The following is a 26,632-nucleotide window of genomic DNA, read 5'->3' as shown; positions in this document are numbered from 1 at the left end:
TCTTAGAGAAAAGGCAAGTGGCAAAACAGGAATCTGTACCACTGGCTTGTCTAATCACATCTTCTCTTTTGCCTTCCCACTTCCCCTTTTTCACTCTTTCTGTAACCATTCACCTTTGTTCCCCTTCATCTCTTTTTTGAATAGACAAAAAATTCCTGTATAACAGGAACTGTTGGAACTGAAAATATACTATATGAGCTTGAAGGGTTTGTTGAAGTGCTGTTGTGCCCAAAGCCTTGCACGAGAAGTTGTTTGGATCTCAGCAGCTGTTTATAGCGGCGGAACAACTCTGTAGGAGTAGTGGTGGGGTGGAGGAGCTCTAAGCCCTGCTTGAAGTGTCGGAGGACAGTGTGTGGCAATGCCACTGAGTCATGCCAGCCACGGGGGTGGAGAGCAGCTGAAAGGCTCTTCATCTGCTTCGTTTCAAACAGCTTGAATCTTGCTGCTTTCAAAGAAGCTTGCCCAAATACCGGTCGGTTCCCATATAAAAGGAAAATAAATTTCTGCTAGTTGGTGATGAGCTTGAAGGTAAGAGTTGATGATACTATAGATAACATTGTCTTTTTAATCAAGGAATATTTGAAAGAGTTTTCTGAGAGCTGGTTAAACATTTGCTCCCTTATGACAAAGCAGAAACTAGTGGGATATCCTCAGTGTGCCTGCATGGAAATGTTCAGTGCCTTTTCCTGGAATTGCTTCCATTAATGATGTTAAAGTATTGGTAGAGGTGTCACCAAGGTTGTTTGGGTTTTGTTTGTTTTTGTTTAATCAGGGTACAATCTAGTGCTAACATTTTCATGTTCTTCATCTGTACAAGGGGCTTAACACTGAGCTGTCTTCCTTAGGATGTTCAGAGATCTTCAGATTTAGGTCTTTACCAAGGTGAAGTGCCCTGTTGTAGCATATGTGAGCTTAGAAGAAAAATGACTTGGTGAAAAAGGAACAGTGAGTCCCAATTAAGTTTCTTCAGGCCTACTGCTTAGGTACTGTCATAGGAGCTTATTCAAAAGGGAGAGAGAGATTTTAACCACTAGACCACAATGACTCAAACGTTTACTAAGTTGGATCGCATAATGCTTTTATTCCCTTCTCTCACCTTATTATGACTGACTGTTGATGATGAAAAATGCAAATCAGCTGGGGGAGCGGAGGAAGGTAAAAATCATAGCTGGGCAGAAAGAGTGACTGGAGAGCATCCTTCACCCTCCTCCACCTCGGTAGGTTTGTTGCTGTGCCAGGGACAAACACTGTGGGGGAGGAAGAGAGAGAAAGAGGAAGCAGCGATCGCAGACAATTTGCAACCTCAGCAGAAAATACTGATGAGAAGCAGCTGAGGTCGGCGCTCTTCCTGGTGAACACGTCAGTGTTGCGGCATCATCAACCCCCTTTGCTCCTCTGAGGTGTGAGAGCTCAGCAGACAGCTTCCCCCAGCCCAAGGAGGCACGCAAAGGGAAAAAAGCCAAGGAGGAATTTGATTTGGGGAATTAGATGAATCCAAATGAATACAGATGATGTGTATATACCTAATGATAGTATCATTTGAAAAGCCGTTATTTGATAAACAGATGTGCAAACAAAAACACCATGGTCTGTCAGCTTTTTTCTTCTTTTTCTCGGTTTCAAAAACTGACCTTTGAAAGGTAAAGATTATTGAAGGCTATGCATTTCAGGTGGCTGTATCGTGACAGTATTTGAATTGAAACGCACCTCATACGACCCTAAACTATGATTGAATTCAGTGCACTCTCAGTGACTTACTTATATACAAAATTGATTGATGAATTGTTGACACTTTGTTGAATTTGGTGACACAAGTCAATAGCTGCATTGGCTTTTTATCTATTTATCTTACAGCTGGAATGGGACATCCCTCTTCTGGGTTCTTTACAAGTAATTAGACAGGCTAGCCTTGGGAAGATTAGAGGAAAACTCTGGGGTTACTTGAAAAATATATTTGAGAGATGTTAAAATAATGATTCTTTTTTTTTTTTTTTTTTTAGAAGACTTTCAAATGCTTTAAAATATTTTCACTTTCAAGAAATATTCTAGTTTTTAATTTTTATTTTTTGCTTCTGCAAAGCAGAATTCTATTCTCTGGAATGAGTGAGAATGCAAAAAATGTTTGTGTTTGTTGCTGATTTATTTTTCCTGGTTAAATAATTTTTTTCTTCTAAAGGAAAGCATTGCATCCAGCAACTCCCTTCTTTTCTCAAATAATTTTTTAAAACATGAAATATTGTATAAAGGTCTTATTCTTTTTTCTGTCTGTGAAAAAAAACATGCTTTAAAACCTTTAAGTTTGGATGACTTGGCAGAACAGCTGAAATGTATGAATGAAGTAGAAAGATGCATTGGTTTAGTGAGAAAAAAAAACTTATAAAGGAATGTGGTTTTGGAGGTGTATAGTCTCAGTTTATTACCACATCCCTTACAGTATTATTTTCTATTTGGATTTTAGCATAGATTTTTACACAGCGAGCAAGTACACAGGTTCTCATAAACTTGTGTTTATATTCATACATATCCTGCTTTTTGAAAATATATGCATCTTTCTACTTTTGGGAAGACTTTTTAGTATCTTCGCTACAGGTTTGTGGATGATCTGCTAGTCAGAAGTAATTTTTGGATCTACCAAGGAATGACAGGCACATTGCACTACCCAGGCTGGAGGGGAGCTGGGGATGTCTTGGTCCAGCCTCCTGCTTGCAGCGGGCTCAGCTGTGAACTGAGACCAGGTTGCTCAGGGATTTCTTCTGTCAAGTCTTGAAAACCTCTATGGACGGAGACTGCACAACATTTCTGGGTGACTGGTCCCACTGTTCTCAAGGGGAAAGAGGTTTTCTTTATAACCAGTCTGAAGCTCTCCTGTTTCAACTTCTCCCTGCTGTGTCTCATCCTTCTGCCATGCCCCACTGGGAAGAGTCCATCTCATCTTGAGGAGACTGCACAACATTTCTGGGTGACTGGTACCACTGTTCTCATGGGGAAAGAGGTTTTCTTTATAACTAGTCTGAAGCTCTCCTGTTTCAACTTCCGCCTGCTGTGTCTCATCCTTCTGCCAAGCCCCACTGGGAAGAGTCCATCTCCGTCATCTTGCTCCTCAGGGATTTCTTCTGTCAAGTCTTGAAAACCTCTATGGACGGAGACTGCACAACATTTCTGGGTGACTGGTCCCACTGTTCTCAAGGGGAAAGAGGTTTTCTTTATAACTAGTATAAAGCTCTCCAGGTTCAACTTCCGGCTGCTGTGTCTCATCCTTCTGCCATGCCCCACTGGGAAGAGTCCATCTCCGTCATCTTGCTGCCCCCTCATAGGTGGTGGAGGGCTGCTGTTAAGTGGCCTCTAAAGCTTTCCCTTCTCCAAGCTGGAAATGTCCCAGTCCCTCAGCTTCTTGCAGGACAAGTTCTCCAGCTCCAACCATCTTGGTGTGCCCTGTTTGAGTTTGTTCCAGTTTGTCATCACCTTTCCTATATTGGGGTGGTCCCAAACTGGATGCAGTATTTAGGTGTGGTTCAAACCAAGCAAAGGGGAATAATCATGTCCCTTGATCTCCTGGCTACGGTCCCATCAATATAGCCCATGATTCTGGTGGCCTTCTTGCAAGCCCACCACACTCCCAGTGTATCTGGAACTCCCAGTTTCTGTCATAAGGTGAGTGATGAAATTGTGCATGTCAATGTTTACAATGGGAAGCTGTTGCAGGCTCTCTGGTGGGTCAATGCATTTTGAACATATACAGCCACAACAAGCAGCAGTAGCATTAATATGTCTGGAACTGCTGAAGGCTTTTTATCAGAGATGAAAGGAAAGCAGTGGCATAAGGTTGTGCAAGAAATGACTTTGAAGCAAAGAGTGGGATTTAGGATTCTGCACATATGTTAAACTCCGTGATTAGTATAGTGCTGCCATAAACTCAGCGTCTAATGTTCAACTTTGGCAACTGTTTGTTTTCAAGACATTTAAGCAATTTGCTGGTTACTCTAAAGATGCTCTGTTTTTCTTGTCTGATAGTGCTGTCATTATAAAGATAGCTAATTACTGCCCTCCCATGAAACAGTTAATCTGGGGAACTCCAAACACTTTAGAGGTATTAATTAGCAAATTTTCACAACATTCTTCCAAAGTAGGTATTTTCTGTCTACCTCCTTGGAAAGTGTGGGGGTAAAGCTATCAAAGTGGTCGGTTCAAAGTCAAATGGTAAATCAGCGCCAGTGTTCAGAGCTGGAACCTCTGAGTGCTCTTTCCCTGCTCAAAGGCTCCCAGTTCCATGTCATCCATCAGCATTTTAGTCTCAAAGTCTCACACTGGGACTTAGCCAAATAGTAAAGGTAAATATACAGCTGATTTCCTTTCCTTTGATTTTGCAAATAATGTTTTCACAAGGCTGACTTGAACTGAGGGAGAGAGAAATACAAGACTGAAGTGATGTGTATAAAACCCCACTGTTCTCTTGACACTGCAGTGTTCAAGGGCTGGTTAGTTCTCACAGTTCCAAATTCAGTTCATCATGTGAAACAAGTTAAAATAGAAAAGAAACCTCGCAGAGGAAGCTGGAACATCTTTACTGCTTAGAAGTAAAACTTTATGGCAGTGGGAGTCGGTAGCTTTCAATCATAAAATTTAAGTGCCAGCAGTAACTGGTTTGCATGTAACAGATGGGTATGGCAAATATGAATCATGTTGGTTGACAGAGACTCATCTCATCCCACTTGTGGTCTCTGCAGCCTGTGGCAGAAGTCATGCAATCAATAGGGTTTGTTGGTAGGTGATATGTAATCTGTTTTCAGTGGCTTTCCCATAACTTTTGGGACATTCATCGGTTATTTAGTTGGCTGACTAGGCAAAGGAAGGTTCAGATGATACCTTACTTTCCTGTCTGGTAAGAAATAGACATTCACAGAACATTTTTTGAATTAAAAAAGGCACACTGTTTAATGGGATTGCATTGCAAATAAGCTGTGAACTGGGTCACTTCTTTTCTGATTCCTGTGACAACTGCTATTCGGCTCAGGGAGAAAATACAGATGCTATGCCTTGAATTTTTTACCAGACAGATGTATTTTACCCTGTGCAATGCCCAGATCCAACAGATTGATTTGAAATCTGCTGTAGGAATGCAATGGAAAAGTAGTTTAACCTGCCTGTTTTCAGCAGCCTTTACTCTTCTCATTTCTGTGAGTAGCCCTCATGTTCCCAGTACATATGATTTTGGTTATTCTGATTCCACAATTCTCTGCTTCCTCACAGGGAGCTTGCCAGATAAATGGGAATTAGGAATCCCTAATTTTTTGTGGTTTCCCCCTCAAGTTTTCTTGTGTCCTTGTAGCCATGTCCTTGTTGGCAAGCTGCCAAGGACTTGGAAGTCCCTTCAGAAATCTGTCTTCTGCTCCAGCCTCCCCCACCTCCCTGGATGGAACCCTAGTGATTTCTACAGCCTGTATTTGCACAATTTTATGCATCACTTTTTCACTCTCTGCATCACTCATCCTACTGAATCTTTTTTTTTCTGTGATGTGCAAGCACCTACCTCAAAAGTTAGTGAAGGTCTCTTACTCTTTGTCACTGCTCTGGCCATAAGAAGCTTGTAAAACTGAGAGAATAATTTTCTTATGCTGTGAAATTTCCAATGTATGTTTCAACCTAATGGTTCTGGAAATTACCTAATTTACTGCTCTTTGCACATAGTGAATCACTATTTGCACTACTTCGCAAAGTAATATTTTCAATTCTGCACCAACTTCCATGCTCAGTTCACTGCAGCAGATACTGTGCTCAAGCCTGCTTCCTTTTGTCCATTTTGTTTATCACCTTTAATTATTTGTTCCTTCCCTTTTTGTTTTATATGGCAAGAAAGAGTTGTGTTTTCCCTATATAAATCATAATTTAAAATATTTATGTTGAATCCCTTATCAGTTATGCCACCCTACAAAGCATTGTCTGTATTAAAATTGATCTTCCTACAAGAGCTTTTTTTTCCCCTGGCAATTCTCGATCATTTCACTCTGTTATTTACTCTTGCAGAATTCTTTGTATTGTTTGTTGGTGCTGGTTATTTTACGTAACATTCCACACAAAATTGCCATTGATTTAAACAAAGGCGTTCTTAAATCCATTATATTATTTGCCATTCCCTTCCTCATTTGTCTGAATATTTTGTTGTTTTTGACCACAGCTGAACATTAAGCAGAAGCTGCCTTTGAACATGTAAGTTGCGCTTTTGTTTGCAGAAACACAGCTATTAAGTTAATCAGCTGAGTATTTTCCACTTCAAATGTTATTAATGGAAATTTAACAACAAAGGTATATATACTTACTTTTTTCTTACTGTGTATCTTCAAGTGATACAATGGAAAGAAGTCTTTACAGACATCACCTTAGCTATGGGTTGGAAAATTGGAAAGTAACTGCTGGTAAAGGCAGAAAAAACAAGAGAAAACAACATAAAATAAGTTAATTGGTATATTCTGAAGGATATACAAGTGCTTCCCAATGCTGATGCAAAGTACCATATGCATGCGATGTACATAGCAGTCACTGAAGTGTGATGTATTACATAGTCAATAGCTAAAATGTAAATTAGTAGTGGAAAAGTTTGGATTTTTAGAAAAAAATTAAGGGGGGAAAAACCCCATATGCGACCATAATGGAAACTTTCCTCAGATGTTGTCTGTCTTGGTTGGAAGCAGTTGAGGATGTGGTGGTTCTCTCCTTCCTACAGTGGCACAAGCTCTAAGGTTGATGGACTATGAGTGAGTTGTACTGACACTTTCCCCTGCCACAAAAGATTCATCTTTGTGGCAAAGTATCCTGTTCTGGGTACACTGAGGTGCTTAAAACAATGTTTGTTGCTCAGTGTGAATGAGGCTTTCAAGCCACTCCCTGTAGACTGACGTGAGTCATCTGTTTTTTATGTTCTTATGGTTCTGCAAAGACTACTAGAAAGCCCTATAATTATAACAACTGGCATTCATGGCATCAGCAAGGCCTAAATTAAATTTCTTCTGGGTGTCCTACAGGTGGCACTGTAATTTCAGTGTCATGAATAGTAAAGCATTCAGATCTTTGGATGTCTCCTTTACCTGCCTTTGGACCCTGGAATTTCCCTGCCACAGTGGAGAGAGATCTGAGGAAACACAGGAGAATCCCTAGACAGCAGCATCTCTCCATCCTGCTTTGAAGAAACCGACCTGTAATATTCCAGTGAGTCAAAAGGGAAAAACTCACTTCAAAGCATGCAATGTTCTACCTTATTTTTAGCAATGCCTATCACTTTGAAGAAGGGTGAAGTTTAACAGAGTTTGTGCTCTGTCTTCTCGACTAATGTGATATGTGAAATGAACAGAGTTGTGTAGAGAGAGCAATGAAAATAATTTAGCTGCTTGTGCTATAATTAGATGTTTATTCATTTTTGAAGGCCATATACCTGTGGCTGAAACTGTTGAATACACAAGCCAGAAAAGCACTCAAAAATACAAGGCCCTGATTTTTATTTTTCTTTGTTTGCCAAGCTAGTGAAAATGTAACTTAAAGAAGCATCTGTCTCGTATTTTGAATAAGGCTACTAATTTTAACTTGCCATTGCATCGGGTAGCAAAAAAGGAAAAATGGGAAATAAAGATTGTTGAGCTGAAGTTCTTAGACCCACATACTCTTCTGCAGACCTTGCTGTCAGTCCTATCCCTGCCTGGATGGTGTTTCCTGGGACACACCTTGCAGGTGACCCAGAAAAACCAAACCGGTAGCACACCATGCCCCATCCTTCCTTTGTCCCGAGGGCTCCCCAGCCTCAGCGTGGCTGGGATCAGGCTGCCCTGAGCTCTCCTGCACCTTGGGGTGCAGGGTTGGGCCCTGGAGGGCCCCCGGGAGACTGAGGCAGAAGGGGTGCTCTGGGGAATGTGTTAGCAATAAAGGTTGCACTGGGGCTTGGCTTGTTTTGTTATAGTGCGTCCATGACAAGCTTTCTCCTGTCTCCCACAATGCACTCTGAGCCTCTTCCTAAAGTATTTGACAGCACAGTTTTAAAACCAGCTTCCATTTGTGAAAAAAAAATAATAAAAACTAGCTGTCTGGGAGTATTTCTAATTTTTTAGTCCCTTCCCCTACCCCATTTCCACCTAGCTTGATCCTGGTATTAACAGTTCTGGCAGGCATGGTTTTTATCACTTGCTTTGGTGCTCCTGGCTTCTGGTTTGTGTAGTCATGACTTGTAAAAGAGACACCGGTTTCCTCTTGGGCAATTTCAGCATTGCAACCAACTTCTGTAAGAGTTTCCTCTCTGCTTTGTGAGGTGTGGGAGTTGACCGGGCAAGTGTGGCGGTTCGTCAGAATTCCTTGCTGGTAAGGTTGTGGCTTATTTCTTTCCTATTAAGTGACAAACATTAGTTGTTTCTGTCTAATGACATCTACTTTCCTATTTTATTTTAAATTTTTAAATGTGGTTTTAGCTCATGAGAAACAACACTGACTTGGCACAATAAAGGAAGTCTACACTAGCAAGTAATTGCCCTTTTTTTTGAGGGTTTTGTAAAAGATCTTATGCTTCCCCTTTTTTTCCCCCCTCCTTTGGGTTAAAAAATGCAAATGGATTACTTAAAAGTAATTAAATAATTAGAAATAATGGAGTTTTTTTGTGGACACAAATGACAGCATGTATGTGAATTATTCCTATTTTGGAAAAGTTTAATTCAGTTGTGTTTTAAGATCCATCGAAGGACAGGGTGACATTCTAGTCATGACTGTTTAATGTAAATCAGTTATTTGTGAAGACAAGTGTGTAATATGGAAATGGAAGAAATTCCGTTATTGATTTTAGGTTCCCAGACAAAAATGTGCAAATCTAGTATCGTGTAAAGAGTATTTAAGGTGCAATATGGGGGTAGACTGTAATGTGCTGTGGTGACAGCACCGAGTAGACTGATTTCTGCTTTTAACGTGAAAATAATTTTAGAATACATTAATTTTAATGTTTTTCTCATAGACATGAAATTGTGTGAGTAAAGACACAGCAAAAGTACTATGTGAATGGGCTTATCTATACTGTGAGCTAAAGGACAGCTGGAATTAAAATCTCCTGTCCTTTTGCTCTGAAACAGAAAACCCAAACCCCCGACTGCATCTCTGGACTCAATTTTCCTCAACAAAATATGCCTCTGGTGAAAGCTGAGATTAACAGCTTGTTTCATCATTCACTTACCTACTTGCTTCCAACAAGGTCTTTTTGGGGTGTAGGGTAATTTCTTTCTTTACTGGGCTCAATTGTATGAGTTGGATTTCTAGAAAGGTTTATTATCCCTGCTCAGGAACTGCAGTTCAGTTAATCAGGATTTTCCCATCTGCCAGTTATGCCAATGGTTATTGGTTTGTGACAATTCATAAAGGAGAGAGAAATATTTTGTTAACTTCTCTTGCAATGTCCCTTCTGTAGCTTCCACTCTGGTGAAATTTTTACACTTTTTAGAGGTAAAAAGTGCCTCTCTGGGAAGAAGAGACTCCCACCGTGCCCCTCTCCTGGCGTTGACTTTGATGTTCCAGCTGTGTATGATTTGATCAGCCCTGGGCCTCAGGTTAGGGATATTGAGGGTCCCTGCTTTCAAATGCTGCATCGCTTGGACTTTGCCCCATGTGCTGCCTCATCGCTGCCCCTGGGAGAGGGAAATAGAATCATAGAATCATCTAGGTTGGAAGGGACCTTAAAGATCATCTAGTCCAACCATCAACCTAACTCTGACAAAAAATAAATCACTAAACCATATTCTTGAGGACCATGTCAACCCATCTTTTGAACACCTCCAGGGATGGTGCCTCAACCACTTCCCTGGGCATCTGCTCTTTGGAGCAGAGAGAGTGGGTCCTCACACACTGCGTTCCAACACCTGCTTTCCATTAGGAAGTCATACTGGTTTCGTAGGTGGGAAAGGTTTGCAAAAGCTGGATTCACAACAGCATTTGTATCAGAGCCAGGAAAGCTCTGTTTCACTCTAAAAATGACAAGTGCCATTAATGTGAAGCTGCTGATTTTCACATGAACTTTTGGTGCAAGCTGGTGGCTACTTCCCCCCATGCATACTGGGACACATGATTTCTTGCGGGGCTGCCTGGTGGCTAGAAAAGCAGCATTTGCATCTCACTTTCTTGAGTGTGTTTCCCTGAAAGGGTGCAGCAACCAGGTCCTGTGTGCTCAGCATGACATGCTCCTCCACTCTGTCCATGCAGTCACTGTGAGGTAGCTGGGGAAGGCATTGAGCCGACATGGGCTGAAGAGCTTCCACCGTTGTTAAGATGTTCTCTGTTTTGTCCTTGTTAATTCCAGATGTTTCCCCTTGTCCCCCCCCTATATCCATCCCTCCACGCTCCCATGTGATCTAGTTAAAGTAGACTTGGTTGTGGGTGAATAGGATGAGGACTGGTTTGGATATAGACACAATGGTAGGACCCTGTACAGACAACAGTATCATGCACTCACTTGATGAAATGGTACGGATCTGCAGCCCGCCGCTAATCAGCTTACCATGGAGGTTCTAGCAGATTCTCAGTTGATGTTGGATCCTGAGGAGGAAGCTGCTACCCAGAGATGGGGCTGTGTCGCTAAATGACAAGTTGAATAGTTTCACTATTTTGTGTGTGGAACTGTCTACAAGGGATCACTAACGCACCCGGAACTGTTTATGGGCCTGGAGAAAGCGTCCTGCCTGATGCAGCACTTATGGCTAATGAAATCACGCTGATTTCAGTGATTACACAGTCACTGAACAGTCACTGAGCAGGGAGATGGGCACTTGGGTAACGTTGCATGTGAAACTAGACCTATTACCCCTTTCTGCATCTCGATTTTCCCCTCAGCTGAAGCAGAGCCACCTTTCGATTTTTTAAGGATTTTTCTAAAAAACAATACATGCAGTTAAAGGTGTAGCTCATCAAAGCACGTATGCGTGTGCACTATGCTTATGCCTTAGTGACATACATTTCTAAAAATATTTCCCTTCTGCAGCCTCCTATACCCTCTAATTGTTCACTTCTTTTTCCTTTCATCGTTGCATGCTGGCTGCCCTCCAGTGTCTGCCTCTTTTGCTTTTGCTATGGGGCATCTCTGGCATACGTCCCATGAATAGACTGAATTCTTCTGCCAGGATGAGTGTGTCTGTCCTTTAGCTCTGTCCTCTGCCTCTGGCTTAGCTGAGTCACGCTTTCTCTGTGCATACACTTTCAGTTGTCCCCATGTTCTTGTCTCATTCCTCTCCAAACAAGTCTTGCTGATTGCTTCCAAGGAGAGGGACGAATCACCTACTACTTCTTTAAATGCTGCTTCCTCATCTGGGCAGAGCTCATCTTCCTTTGGCTTCCTTACTGTGTTTTTTCCCAGAAAATCCTCTAGTCTTTCTCTCTTTTCCCAGCTACTATATTTTTATTTCTTCTATTAAATACAATAAATCAACAAAAATCTCTGTTCTCTGCTGTCATTTTATTCTTACCTCTGATTTTTTCTGAAAATCTCTTTTTAAAACCTTACTGTCTGTGATTCTGTCTGCCAGTGGTTCTCCACCAGTTTTCTGAGGCACAAATTGCTTTTCAGAAGGTCTTGGTATACTCCAGAGTGTACTGTCTATGGTCTATTAAAAGATCCTGTCCTCGGATCAGTTTTTTTGAGACAGGACCTTATGTCAGCATAATTTCATTCGCAAGCATCAGCATGGCTTCTCCCCCTACAAAGGGCAGATATATTCCTATAACACAGAGTTGTTTGTTTCTTTTTTTGGACCAAATGTAGAGTTTGGCCTGTCTCTGTGTTACGGCTCATCCTTTACTTGGACCCAACCTGATCAACTTCTGTCTCTCTTAAGTTACCCTTGCTCATTACTGAGAATGAAATTATGGTCCAAGTGCCTTCTTCAATTCTCTGTATCCTCTTTTCCAAGTTATGTTTAAACTCTGCACATACTTTTCACTCTCTATACACAGAAATAAACTGTCGTCCAATTTGTCATTATCTCATGTCACATTTATTGAAATCTCCTATTCTCTGGCCTTGACAAAAGCAATTTCACCACCTTGCATCAATCCAGAAACTAACTGCAAGGATAATTTTCTTGCTCTGCTTCTTTGTTGAATCCCTCAGCCTACCTATTTACACTTCTGGGCAGCATCAAACATACTGAGCCTTAATTCTGGTTTTGAAATCCCTGGGATGCCTCCTTCCCTGGGATCTCTCTCTTACTTTTACAAACATTTGAAAACTTTCTATCGTTATTTTTCAAAGCTACTTGTTATGGCCCTAGCACAAACCTTGACAATGTCTGTCCCCAGGCATACTGAGACCCAACATACGATCCTGGTTACTCTTGTCTCACTGCTATCTTGGACTCTGTCTGACTCCTGTCTGCATCCTCCTGTTGTATCCTGTCTCAAACTGGAAGCTGCCAGAAGCAGAGTTACCTTTTCTTCCATCTTCCCACAGTCCTGACACATGGTCCATCATAATGGCAATAAACATACTAGTGTCATTATGCTATTGCCATTATCCCTCTTGCTAATACTTCAGAAAAGTTTCTTCAACAGTATTTTGGGAGGTAATGCTGTAAATCATTTTACACAGTTCCCTGTTTTCTGACATTGTGTAGCTGCTTCGTTATCCTCGTTCCTTCTTGCAAGGTCTCAGGAGAACTTGCGCTCTTATTCTTGCTGCATCCAAGTCTATAAACTTCTTCCAGGAACAGCTTCTGGGTACAAGCACCATCAAAATACTGCACCAGCTGAGTCATATTAATTGTACTTATTTTCTTTTAATCTAAAGCAAATGCTGCAACTGCTAGGCAATTCAGTTTAGCTTAAATCTCTCGTAGTTAATATGTCTCAGCCGACACATAGTAACTTGCTTACGTGTCTGAGCTTTCTGTAGCTCTCTAATACAGTCTTGAAATTATTTGTGTGGATCTCACAAAGCGTGAGGAGAATGGAGGTGATGTCAAATAGTCAAATTTTCTCAGAAAGCAACAGTGTGAAGATGTTTAGTAAGTAGGAAGCAGCACTTCCCAAATTTGTTATTGAACATCTCTTCAGTTAAGAGCAAAATAGGGAATTGGAAGGGGAGAGAGGAGGGGGTGGAATGGGGATATAGAAATTATTATTATTATTATCTACTAGCAATTTAGTGCACCGGAGGAGTTCCTTTCGTGTCTTGTGTTTCTATCTGGAGCCTTGTGCACTACCAGCACACTTAAAGCACTTTTCCTCCTGCTGAGATAAAGATGGAAGCTTTACTCTAAAGTGCTGCATAGCACATGCCATTGCAGGGGTAAGCAAAATCCTCCAGCAGTTTTCTGTTTTCAGGATGTGTTCTCCGAGCCTGGTATAAACTGCATTTCCAGTAAAGATGTGTTGTGGAGATGCAGCCCTAGAAAAACAGAGAATCACAGCAACTTAACAGCGGTCTTGGCTTCCTGCACCACAGAGGAGACATCATCTTGTTTTAGTTAATTGATGAGTCCATAGGGCTTTTGCCAGTTCCTCCACTTTGATAATTTCTGATGAGACCAACTTTGAGGCAGTAATTTCAGACAGTTGCATTCTGTCCTGTTTGTCTCCTGATGGAAACCTTTGGACAGCTTTAGAGACAGCTACTCAGCATGTCTAACTATTTTACTCCTACTTTTGGGCTGCAATATTGCTTTATACTGTATCCCATTATATTATATGTGGGCTCCACAGTGCTGCCTGTGGATGTGGAAGGACATTGGGTGTTAAGTTGAAATTTGTATCTTTTCTCCACTGCTGCTTCCCTCTTCTTTCATTTTAATGAAGTGACACAGTAGGAACATATTGGTTGCACATGCAACACATTATGAAATGTGTTGAAAACTTGACTGACGTCCAGTTTGAACAGCTGTTCAACCTCCTGACCTGGTTTACAAAGCTCTGTGGAATTTCAGCCTTGGCCACCTTGAATTCAACATTTCAGCTTTCTTTTATCCTAATATTTGTGGTAGCTCACTTTCTTCTGCAAAGAATTGGGGCTTAAACTCTGGAGTGGCAGACATTTTAAAAAAACTTCCAAAACCACAAACCAAACACAAACACTTTGAGAGTGTGTCCTCTGGAAGAGTTTGACTTTTGTGTTTGGGGTAGCTTGGATTTTTTCTTCCTCATTGATCTCAATAAATCACAGCTTGATGGTCAAAGGTCTTCATGAGAAGTGGATTTCTTGCACCAACCTTCTTAGGAATTTGAGTGTATTTTATATTATTGCTAAATTGTACGTAAGTTATAAAATTTAATTTTAAGGACTGTAATAGAATTTGAAAAATAAATATTTGAAAATCAGAACATAATGAACATTAGACTTTTTAGACCGTGACACTGGGACTTGATTCCAATTAATGTTTTTGTCATCCTATAGTAGGATATAGACTTCAGCAAAAGGAAAGATTAATGAAAAAAAGGAAATAATATTGTGAGACAATACAACTGAAAATTTTTTTTTGTCTAATTAGTCATTCAGTTGTTAGACTGTTTATCTAAATTGTGGTTTTTGATAAAAACAATTCCCTTTTTTTTTTTTATGATAATAAAGCATGACTTTCCCTTCAAAGCTGTATAGTTTTTGAACAAAATTGTTATATTTACCGTTTTAAAATCAACAAAAACTTTTTCTTTTTTTAAATGAAAACGTTGTTTTCTCTGAGATTCTCTGTGGAAGAGCAGTAGAACTAATGGTAGCTTGAAGATGAGAAATCACCATGATTATGGTGTTAACTTCTTAGTGAATAGAGCTCACATTAGTTGATGGCGTTTATAATTGTCATATTGGCATCCTAAAGTCATTGTAGAGTGATGCTTATCTTGTTCACATATAGACTTTCTTCAAGATAGTTCTTCATCACTGAAAGAATGTGTGGAACGGACAGTAACAGCTCTTGCCTAGAAAGATTAAGTGCTTACTGGTATTGAGTTGGACTTTTGTGTTCAGATGTTCCCCTTGGAGCTCTGTGTGCTGAGATGTTTCTGGTCATGCCCATGTGTCTGAAAAGCACCATCACAAATCATGAGGTAGTAATTCAGTTGTGTTCTGCCAGTGATGTGCCTAGAGGAGTTGCATGCAAATCTTTTGATGATCTTTCAATCTTTCCAATCTTTTCCATGACTTTAACAAGACAGGAGTACTATAATCTTCTTGTGCTTGGCAGCGCTTGCAAAACAGGTGTACTAAATTATATCTGGTCAGAAGGCATGAGAAGTTCTCTAGCTGCCAGCAGAAACAGGATGCATCATGGCATTTACTTGAGTAAAGCCTGAGAGATCAGCCAAGGAGACAAATACACCGTTCCTTCCCTGTGTCAGAAAAAGTGTGTGTTGGAAGTTGTGTCATGGAGTGAGTTGATTTAAACCGAGACAATTTACATTATGGATGTTTCGAATCCTTATGTTAGCCTCAGACTCTTTAACTAGTATAAATTATAGCTCTGCTGCAATGGGAAATACCAACCGTGGGGTTGCTTTTCTCCAAGCATTTATTGCTCATTAATAATTTGTACTACCATGGGGGTTCTGTTGCCAAATTTTTTTGTTGCTAAAATAGCACATGGCATGAGAGGGAAAACTGAAGTAACAATTAAAAATAATTTATTTAAAGAGAATCATAAAAGTAAGAGTAACTATTGAGGCTGCAATTACTGTAAGCTATACATTGCCACTAAATGGTTGATAATACTAATTTTATTTTGTCTTTATTAATGTCTTTTGTCACTGGGAAGTCTAAAAGTTATTTTGTCCATTTCCTTTTCTTATGTAAAACTTGAAAGATATTTGTATAAGAATTAAGTTAAAAATGGAGGTACTCTATATTGGAAAACACTCATGTAAATATAAAAGGGCATAAACAGCTGGGTACTAATTCTGGGAAAAAAAAAACCAGAAGAGAGAATCTCTCCTTAGGAAAAAAAAGAGAGAGAGAGACAGAGACTTAACATTGTATAAAGTATTGGGAGAGCCATAATATGGTGGAATTTAAGGGGAAATTTTTGGTGAAATACAGCTTATGACATTAAAAAAAAAATCCAGATCTGAGAAAACTTTGAAATTGTTCCTATGAAAGAGCAAGTACATCTTTTATATATATAGTTTTACGATATTGCCTTCTCCTTTACAGAGGTAATACCTGCTTTCCTTTCAGATTTTACTACAATGAGGACAACCCCATAGCAAGGAGTAAGGAAAAGTGTTCATTTCTGTAAGATATAAGAAGAAAGTCTCTGATGTAGTCAGAGCTGCATTTGCAGGAGTAACAAATAGTCATCTTTAATGATTTATTTCTGCACGCAGATGTTCTGGCAAAGGCTTTAGTGTTTAAGAAACAAGAATAACAGTAAATCCTGAATGCCTAGAGGCGCTGATGGCTGCAGAAAAGTATTGCAGCAATCTTTTGCAATCAGTAATAGTTTTTTCTAACTTTTATTTCATCTCCCAGGGTGAGCCAGCTTCTAATGCTACCCATCTTGTAGAAGACTCCCTTCTCATGCTGGTGGGAGGCTATCTTCTAGCAGATATTTCTTACTGTGCTCTTTTTGTGTGGCGTAGCAGGCTTTCTTCCCTCGCTCATTGCAAACACGAGTTAAAGACTGCTGGTAGCAATTTGTACAGATAATAAGAGTTAATGTGACAAAAAGAAAACAAAATCTACTGCTGAAACAGACTAGAAGCAGGGAAGCCGTTAATGATTAAACTGGATTCCCAGGGCAAAGTGTTTCTAAGAGCACCTTATCATCATTGGAACAATCAGCCACTGGAATAATTGCCCCAGGGAAGTGCTGGATACCCCAAAACTGGAACATTTTAGGATTTGGCTGGACAGGGTGCTGGACCATCTTGTCTATACTGGGCTTTTGCCAAGAAATTTTGGACCAGATGATCCTTGAGGTCCCTTCCAACTTGGTAGTTGGTGATTCTATGATTGTATCTTTGAGCTTCTATTCTATAGGTGAATTTTTGCCTCTCAGCAGTCCATAGCTGGTCTAACACCAGATGTACTGAGAACTGCACTGGGCTCCCGGTTGCCTGCCCAGCTTGCTCATCTGCCTGTCCTGGACCTTGGAGAAACTCCATGTTATATACTAGCACACGGACCTGGGTGTTGATTTGAGCGGTGGGTGCCTGTTAAATTTCTCTAGAAAAGCTCTGATGTGAGTCGTCCAGTTTTCTCTCTTCTCTTGTTCCTGTGGAAATGCCTTTCACCCATGAGGAAAAGAAGCCCACATGCAAATCTCTATGGCTGACCAGGCTCCACTGTAGCACAGGAGCAGTTTCACCCTCCTGGTGCAACCTGCCAGGGCAGTTTGCCATTGCTATTCCTCCCCCCACTGAGATTGCTCAACTGCAGAGGTGGTGTTTCTGTACAGTGCCTGTACTTTATGTACTGTGAAGGGTGAAAAGAAGATAAACTCTTCAATGCTTCTGATCTTTTAATGAAGAATCAAACAGGACTCTTAAGACTTCTGTTTCTTGTGAACTATGCGAACGTTGGAGTGCAAGTCTTTGATGGAAAAAGGAGCAAGTCCCCCAGCTATTTCTTCCTTACTTCATCCTCATAATGATTTTGCTTTTCTTCTTAAAAGCTCTCCTCTTGACATTTCTCTGGAAGTGTGAATTCTGGCCTTTTGTATAGAGCTGTTGATATAATGAACATTGCCTGGGTGGAAGAAAGGAGGAGAGGATTCACATCTAAGCTTCAGAGAGTGCAAACAGTAGCATTTTTTTGGTGACCTTTTGTTCTCAGATGCAGGAGCCAAAAGCATCCTCCTGTTATCCCAATGTACTGCATTGCAGTTGTGGTCAGTTATAATAGGACTGAGTGTCTCTTGTCAGGGTGGCAGCTCGGGAAATATTGCTCAGATAACTCTGTTTTTTTTGGACATAGGAGAAAACTCCATCTACAGTGCCCTGGAGGGCAACTGTAAACATATGTAAGGACTGGTCAGCTTCTGCTCTAGCCTTGGCTCTGCTGCCTTGAATCAAATTGTCACTCTCCAAGAGATGGCTCGGACGATGTGTGGCTGAACCACTTCGGAACGTGGGAGGTGCTTCCCCGCCTGGGGGACTCCTGCCTCAAAGTTGGGTTTTCATCTTGAGGGCCACTGGAGGCGAAATAGCAAAAATTCTCCAAAAGGAAAATGCCACTGTGTGTGCTGAGGGGAACACCCCAGAGCTGGGTTATCCTTGAAATGGCATGGGGCAGAGCTGGAAGCTGGGGTGTGCCAGACAGCCTCCCCATGTCAGCTCTGTCTGGCAGAAATTTTTTTCAGTCTTATCTTAGGAATTTTGGTTCATTTTGATGATGATAACTTTTCTCTTTCTTTTTTTCCTCTGAACCTTGTCCTCCAAATGCAGAAAGTGTTTTGCAGCAGCTTATTGCCATGATTAATTTTTTCAATTTTTACCTTCCATTGGATGCATAAAACCTGCTGTAATGCCTTGAGAGCAAATGTTTGTCAGAACTGCCTTCCAGCGAGGTTCTTCTCAGGTTCCTGTCACTGCAATGATCCATGTTTACAATTAGTTCTGTGCCTTTGTGCCAGGGGGAAACATTCCCCTCGTTTCTCTTTATATTTGCTGAATGGCTGATCTGAAAAAACTAGAGGAGGGATTGATGTTCGCTCTCTTCTCATCTGTATCTTTTTGCAAGGGGCTTGCTTCAAGAGAAACCCCGTAGAGTGTTGTCTCAGGAGGAACTATAGGCTTTAAGCTTTTTTTTTTTCCTGCCTCCCCTCTGTGTTTCATCTTCTGTGCATCTTTGGAAGAGAGCAGAAGGTAGTGGAAGAGCTTCTTTAGATCTGGAGTGTTTCCTTACCCCTTAACTGCACTGACTCTTCATCCATTTCTGCAGCCAACTTAAGTTTGACTGCTTTTATCGCCAGCAAAAGAGCCTGCTGGGATGCAGTAGTATTTGCAATATTGCCCTTAATGTTTCTGCAAACTCTTCCTTGGCCTTCAAACATAAGAGCACTAGGAATTGGCTCAACACTGTGAGGAGTTTTGTACAAACCTACATTTGGGGCAGACACGCTACACTAAGGATGCCATTTTGATTTCTCGTTTTTGCCTGTGAGGCCACAGAGGCAGCTGGAGCATCTCTCTTCTGTTGAACCTCTTCTTTCTTCCCAGCCCATCTCCTCCTGAAGGTGGTGAGCATGGGCTCCTGCAACTGCTTGCTCAGAGCTGTCAACACCCGTAATCTACCGCTCTCGGGCTTCCTGGCTGGACTGACAGGACCTGGCCATGGTCCAAGCAGGCGATGTCTCCAGACCCTTTCTGTCTCCAAGACGGGAGCAGTGAACTTTGTTCCAGTTTTTTTCCTGGCCCTCCTCCAAAAGGAGTCAGAAGTTATCTTTTTGAATTGCTTGCAGGTGAGAGGATTGAAGAATTTCAAATGCATTTGAAAATAAGGCTACAACCAACAGTATTATAATGTGGCAAATGCAGTTTCTTGCTGTGAGGCCTGAGATAAGAACACTTTTAGCTTTTTAAAGGGTAATTCTTATTTAACATGCTTAAACCTATCCATTGTGGCCAAAGCTGAAGGTATATTCTGACAATTTTGACTTATGATGATCCTGTAATGGACTTGTTATTTCCAATGCTAAGGGTGAATCTGTAGTTTCATCTGCAATTGGAAACATGAACTCATGGGGACCAGGGTGGGTGGGAGGGACACAACTTCACCGGCCTGGGACAGTTCATGAACTTCTGTGAAATGTGCCTTATTGTCTATTTGTCATTGCCCCTGGCAAAGAAGCACCAGCTTAATATCCAACTTTCCTGGTAAACCAGTAGATGAGAGAAAATTTGCAAATCAAGAGCCTCCTTGTACAAGTAAGATAGTCAATTTAGATAGCTAATTAACCAGTTAAGTCACTGACTAGATCTGATTAATTAGTAGTTAATGGTAAGGTACTGTCAGATTAAATTGATCTCTAGTAACCCAAAGGACAATTATGAGCTTATAATCACTGTGATTATTTTTTCCCCTGCATTGTTGCAAGAATCCCAGTTAGAGGTAGTGTGATAATTTAGGACTGTTATGTAAGGCTGTCTCCTTGCCACAGGACAGTGCCTCAAGCGCTGCTATAATTTGGGGCAATGCTATTCCTAATGTCGGGCAAGTGAGATATGTGATTAGAGTAATCATTGATTTATTTTTTTTAGGGAAATTTTTGTAGCACTATCAGTAGTTTCATGTCGCCTGTCAATTCATTGCTCATTGAATTGCAGATTGTTGCAGGCAGACAAATAAACAGAAAGCAAACAGAGAGGTTAAAGCTGGTGACCAGTGTGAGAAATGTGAAAGGAAGGAAGGCAAAAAACCTTATTTTCCAGGTTGTCTTATAGCCCTGACTTGGTGCTTGGGAAAGCAGAATTTTTGAGTAGTCTGTGTCAATGCCATCTGAACAGGAACTGAGCGACACACATTTTGGGTGTTTCTGCAACACAAATAGTTTGAGTCATATTACATATCTCAAATATTTTGCTCTGAAGCAGAAAGGCATATGCCCACTCTGGATGTCATCTGAGGGATGCCTGGAAGGCATGTCTGGCAGGCATATACCAATATCATTGCAGATTGACATACTCACTGTAGCTTGTAACTGGTAAGACACAGTGTCAGGCCTTGTGGATTTTAACTTCCCCAAGAGGACTATTACTAATGAATTAAGATTGGTTTTTTTAAATGCAATTAGAGTCATTGGAACATCAGTGATTTTTTTCCCTCTTTTTCTGCCCTTAACATTGCCTCTGATCTTTAACAGAGATATTTCTATTTATTTCAGAAGAGATGATGTAGTCAAATGGAAATGATTGCAAGATATTTCTGATAAGTCACTTGCTGTGTTTCCACATTTGTTGCATCAGCTATTACTCATGTACCTATTTGTTTATTACTCTTCTTGAAAGAGCAGGAGTAGTGAAGTGGGACTAATAAAGCTGTGCAAACTGATACTTGTATTTCAGTTGTTCAATCAAAATAAAAAACTCAAAAACTTGAAATAGAAATCTTTTAGCTGAAAACACTTTTGGCATATTATGTTCAATTCAGACTGAAATTAAATGAGTTGTTTTGGGCACCTCTAAGCTATGCTAAAGAAATGTAGGTATGGTTTACAAACTGATGATAGTGTAAATCCATCCCCTTCGCTTTTATCCAGTAGATCCATTACCTTTTATTCTCCAGGAAGTGAGAGATACAGGTTTGTTTTCTCCTTTATAAAGCCACTTGAAGTGAGAGAGGTTTCACTGTGCCTTGTTTTATTTTCTGTCTTTGGTTTGTTCCACTTTGCAATTTTAGTGAGTTGAACACCCATTACAGCAAACTGCTGTCCTGGTGCAGGTTTTCCATGTGGGTGCCTTAACCTGTAAGCTGGAGGGTTTCCCTCTCCTTACGCTCCTAGATCTTATTTCCTTGCAAATGGAGAGGCTTAGGAAGAAGGCTGGAATTCCACATCCTCACCTTGGTGTCTAGGGTACACCTTTGAATTTGAAGTTGGGTCTCACCCCCAATGTCCACTTAATTAAGGACAAGGATACACGCCTGGATGTCTCCAGCCTGTAATACAGTACTCTGAGCCAAGTCTTCTGTTGCAGCTGTTCCAGTTAGGAACTGGGACACCTCCTGGTGGTATGAACTCAAGTGTTGCCTCCTACTAACCTCTCGCTGGCTTGCCAAGCTCCTGAGCTCAGCTGTAGCTTTCATGGGCTGGGAAGCTTTTCTGCCAGCAAAACCTCCATCCCTGGGCATGCTCCTGGGCTGCCATGGTGTGACCACCTACCATCACACAGAGGACACGTGAGTGGCACAGCTCAGCCAGGGACACCAACTGCAGTGTCTGGGATGGGAATACTGGGCAGTGGGGGGCTATAGTTCCCAGAGACTGCAGCCTCATGCTAAACCATCCAGCAAGGTGGGTATAGACTAGCTCTACTTGAATGACCACGTCTATCCAGCTCCTTCTCCTAATTCACCTGTCTGTTTAGAGAGGATAGATGATTTTCCCAAAATGCACCTGCAGAAAAATGAAAAGAAACACTTACCTTACTGAAGTGCAGAGATAAACAGGTTATGCCCTTCTGAAATGTTGGTTTTGCAACAGTTGAGTACACTTGAGCAGACATAAAAATCCTAATGCTATTTCACAGTGTAACTAAGTAACTAATCTCACTCAGGTTTGGTTTACTTAAGAGAAATAAACTCAGGTTATGTATGTGGGAGTTATTTCTGCGGTGATTTTTTTTTTTTTTAATACCTTTCATTGCATGGGGAATAATAAATTATACTCTTAAATAGAATGAGACAGAAGTCAGTCCTGCTTTTGCAAATTGGAAGTTGGCTCAAAGATTGCTTATCCAGTGTCTGGAAACTAAACAAAAGTTTGAGTTCAAGTCACTGAGAAGGTTCTGCTGAAATCCATTTCAAGTCCTTTGGCACAAAGCATGCAGGCGGAAGCATTTCCTTGCCAGTTAACTAACGATTCTCCTCTTGCCCCTGGTACTGTGGCTGATTCAAATCTGTGCAGTTCCTATAATTACACCCCACCCTCTCCGAACCCAAAGCACACATGAAATGAAGAAATGACAGGAAAAAGGCCACATGTCACAATAATTACTATAATTTGGTCTGTTATTCCCTTGTTTTCTGGCTCGGTATTCGAGGCTTGATGTTAATTTTCTTGCATAACTAAAGGTGTTTCCTCTGCTTGTTTATACTAGCTATGATTTCTAAACATCCTTGAAATTATTTGCCATAACATCTCTCCTCATCATGATATTACTTCAATTTGAGCCACTTGTAGATAGTGCTTCTTTCTATTTTTGAACAGAAACAGTTGGGAGCCAGAAAAATATGTATTTGTTTGCCTTTCTATTTTTGCTTTGAAATTGCTGGAAGCCAGTAGGTGGGTTTTTATTTTCTGTTTTAAGATTTTATTTTCAAACTAAAACAAATATTATGTATGAGGATTGGCACAAATCTTAAATTACTGGTTTTAGTAACAGAAAAAAGTTCTTGTCAGAAATTCTTCTGAAGTGTGGCTCTATTTCTGGAAATCCTTTCCTGCTCACTTCAACAGAGTTTTGTATCCTACCCATTTCACTGAATGATTCTTTCATATACAGAGGGGTGTATTATAGAAACTCTGCTGGCAGTAAAAGGTTGGTATGTTTTCTTTTGTCTTGTACACTGCACTGATTCTTTCATCATCCAGCCAAAGGAAAATCACGTAAGGAGTTGACTATTCATTGCGTATACCAAATGAAGTCACCTGAACTCTCACCTAAATGGATAACTGCTGACTTTGTGTATCTTTGGAAAATAAACCCTGGCATCTGCTGTTGGGCTGCACATATTTTGTTATCCAAAAGGAAAAACTGCAATTCATTATAGAATCTCCAGTATGAGATTCCAATCTGCTCAGAACAGTGGGCATATTAGCTAATTAGAATTGTCAGAAAACACTGGGAATAGCTTGGCCAAATTTAAATGAAAATCTTATATATTTATTTCAAACTGAAACCCAAACCAAACAAAAAGCCCCATCCCCAGTTTTACTTATTTCTTCTCTATTCATTTCCTAACTCACATTCCCCACTGCCTGACATCCCCCCACCCCACCTCCCAAACTCCAAACCACATCCATGAGTTTTACTCTGTTTGCTTTTTACAAAAGCTTGGACAGCTTTGAATTAGTGTTCTTTAGCACTGGATGACTTCTACATTGGTAAAATCACATGTAACATAGCATTATCTTTGGAAAAGATCTTTTTTGAGGGGGTGGGTAGAGTAGGAGGTGTAGAGTTGGGTCAAAAAGGTAAAGGTCAAAAGTGTATTAACATATTTTTTTAACTGTCAAGACTTACATTATATGAAAATACAATACAGAACTTAAGTAAACAAAACTTTCTCTTTTTACAGCTTTCTCACTGAACTTTGAAACCATTCATGGAAGCTGATGGCAACGCTCTTGTAAGTATAATTGCAGTTATGCCAGAGTTATTGATCAGCTGAAGAGGTATGCTGAGGTTGTGTCCTTGTTATAATAGACCGTGGACAACATCAACATCTAAACAAGATGTTTCCTGTGGGCTAGGCCAGGGCTGCTGCAGTTCTGCTGTAAGGGTGAAATGAAGTCTTTTGTATGGTCTTGATGCCACTTCCAAGTCCTACCCCTCAACAGATGAGAACACAGTAATTTAGGATGCATGAGTTTAGCAAAGGCTTTTCTTAGCCACTCATTTGTCTAACCCTTGAGAAGTTTAAGGAAAATAGTCTCTGTAGAAGATGAACTATTGATCACAGCTGCCTTTGGTGCCTTCTTAGACTCATGCAATGTGACATGAGACATGAAGTCTGATCTTCAGTATTGGACCAATGCCACTGCTTTTGCTTGTAGAACATTTTTTTTCTTTCCCCCTAACAGCCTCATAACTCATTTTGCCCCATTTTTTTCTCCTGGGGAGTCTGCAGGACTCATTCACTAGGCAGAAGTATCCCCTGGGGTGATACTCAGCTGCTCCTGGCATCCCCAAGGGGATGCTGCCCACCCTAGTTTTGTTCCCAGTGATGGTTGCTCAAGGCCATACATTTGGAAGAGAGGCTGGAAACATGTAGCCACCATGATATATATTTGCAAATCCTTGCTGTCAGGCAAGGACAGGGTAGGGGAGCCACAAGGGTGTGGGTGTGAGGAAACTCCAGCAACTGCTAATGAGTGTGATTAGCTGCCCTTGACCCAGGGTGCCTAGAACCTTTGACACAACTGCTTCTGATTAGGGACCGTCAAGCACCTCAAGAAGGACCCATCAGCAGGCCCAGCAGTTTGTGCAGCAGAGTGTGGAGTGAAGTAAGGGGGCCTTGGCTGATATTGTGCTGCTGTCTTAGGTGTGGTGGAAACAGGGCAGTTTCCCCAACAGATGTGGGAGCAGCTGTGCCTGCTTGGGCAGAGGATTCCACACAGACTGAGCTTCAGATGGCGGATGCAGACCTCCAAGTCTTAGGCTACAGGAAATGCCTGAGACTTCTCTTTGAGGCCAGGAGAGATGGCCCTCTGCCCTGCAGGAGGTGTGCCATCTTGGAGGAGCTGTGCTGCCAAGTGGAGGAGATACAGGAGAAAGTGAGCAGGCTGTGTAGCATCATGAGAGGGGGATAGGTAGGGTCTTCTCTGACCCTATCAGGTGACCCTATCTCTGACAACAGCTTGAAGAGCCTCAGTCTTCACCCGCAATCGAGCAGTAGGGCAGTGTGTGTGTCTAGCCCCACTATCAAAGTAAGCAAAACCTCTGGAGAAGGGAAGGATGGAAGCTGATGAATTCTAGTACCAAGAGGAAGGCTCCTGCCCTAAGAACTTGCAGCTGCAAACTAGACTGACTGACCTCAAAATTGCCACTAGAAGAGCCAGATGTGCCTACTAGCAAAGGACCTGGTTCATCTAACTGTAAATGATGTAAGGGTATCAGGAAGAAAAGGCGAGTCATTGTAGTGAGAAATTCCCTGCTGCAGGGGGCAGAGGCACCCATCTGTAGGCCCTACCAACCATCTAGAGCAGTTTGCTGCCTGGCAGGGGCCAGGATATTGTGGAGGGACTGCCAAAGCTTGTCCAACCCTCTGACTTCTACCCCCTGCTGTTATTCCATGTGAGCACAAATCGTACAGTTGAGGTCGCCTAGCTGGAAAGCAGCTTTGCAGAAAAGGACTTGGGAGTCTTGGTGGGCATCAAGTTGAACATGAGCCAGCAACGTGTCCTTGCTGCAAGGAAGGCAAATGGTATCCTTAGCTGCCCTACACAAAGTATTACCAGTAGGTCAAGGGAGGTGATCTTTCCCCGTTATTCAGTACTGGTAAGGCTACTGCTCCTAGATCTTATTTCCTTGCAAATGGAGAGGCTTAGGAAGAAGGCTGGAATTCCACATCCTCACCTTGGTGTCTAGGGTACACCTTTGAATTTGAAGTTGGGTCTCACCCCCAATGTCCACTTAATTAAGGACAAGGATACACGCCTGGATGTCTCCAGCCTGTAATACAGTACTCTGAGCCAAGTCTTCTGTTGCAGCTGTTCCAGTTAGGAACTGGGACACCTCCTGGTGGTATGAACTCAAGTGTTGCCTCCTACTAACCTCTCGCTGGCTTGCCAAGCTCCTGAGCTCAGCTGTAGCTTTCATGGGCTGGGAAGCTTTTCTGCCAGCAAAACCTCCATCCCTGGGCATGCTCCTGGGCTGCCATGGTGTGACCACCTACCATCACACAGAGGACACGTGAGTGGCACAGCTCAGCCAGGGACACCAACTGCAGTGTCTGGGATGGGAATACTGGGCAGTGGGGGGCTATAGTTCCCAGAGACTGCAGCCTCATGCTAAACCATCCAGCAAGGTGGGTATAGACTAGCTCTACTTGAATGACCACGTCTATCCAGCTCCTTCTCCTAATTCACCTGTCTGTTTAGAGAGGATAGATGATTTTCCCAAAATGCACCTGCAGAAAAATGAAAAGAAACACTTACCTTACTGAAGTGCAGAGATAAACAGGTTATGCCCTTCTGAAATGTTGGTTTTGCAACAGTTGAGTACACTTGAGCAGACATAAAAATCCTAATGCTATTTCACAGTG

At 41.5% G+C, this 26,632-nt stretch overlaps 1 protein-coding gene across 3 annotated transcripts in view; it reads left to right on the top strand.

Annotated features, from left to right (window-relative positions):
• IPCEF1 (interaction protein for cytohesin exchange factors 1) overlaps window positions 1-26,632 on the top strand; it is a 99,299-nt gene that overhangs the window by 22,156 nt on the left and 50,511 nt on the right. Inside the window, exons 1-2 of one of the 3 annotated variants that reach the window (XM_014950855.1) lie at window positions 336-528; window positions 23,945-23,995. In XM_014950855.1, the coding sequence (XP_014806341.1) occupies window positions 23,972-23,995 (24 nt within the window). In that variant the 5' untranslated portion in view covers window positions 336-528; window positions 23,945-23,971. Of the gene's footprint in view, window positions 1-335; window positions 529-8,300; window positions 8,338-23,944; window positions 23,996-26,632 lie in introns of those variants that run through there. The other 2 variants (XM_014950857.1, XM_014950856.1) reach the window with 2 other exon arrangements.

This window comes from Calidris pugnax, unplaced genomic scaffold, assembly GCF_001431845.1.
Source record: "Calidris pugnax isolate Ruff unplaced genomic scaffold, ASM143184v1 scaffold24, whole genome shotgun sequence".
Taxonomy (NCBI): Eukaryota; Metazoa; Chordata; class Aves; order Charadriiformes; family Scolopacidae; genus Calidris; species Calidris pugnax.
This window is presented reverse-complemented; position numbering and strand designations above follow the sequence as displayed.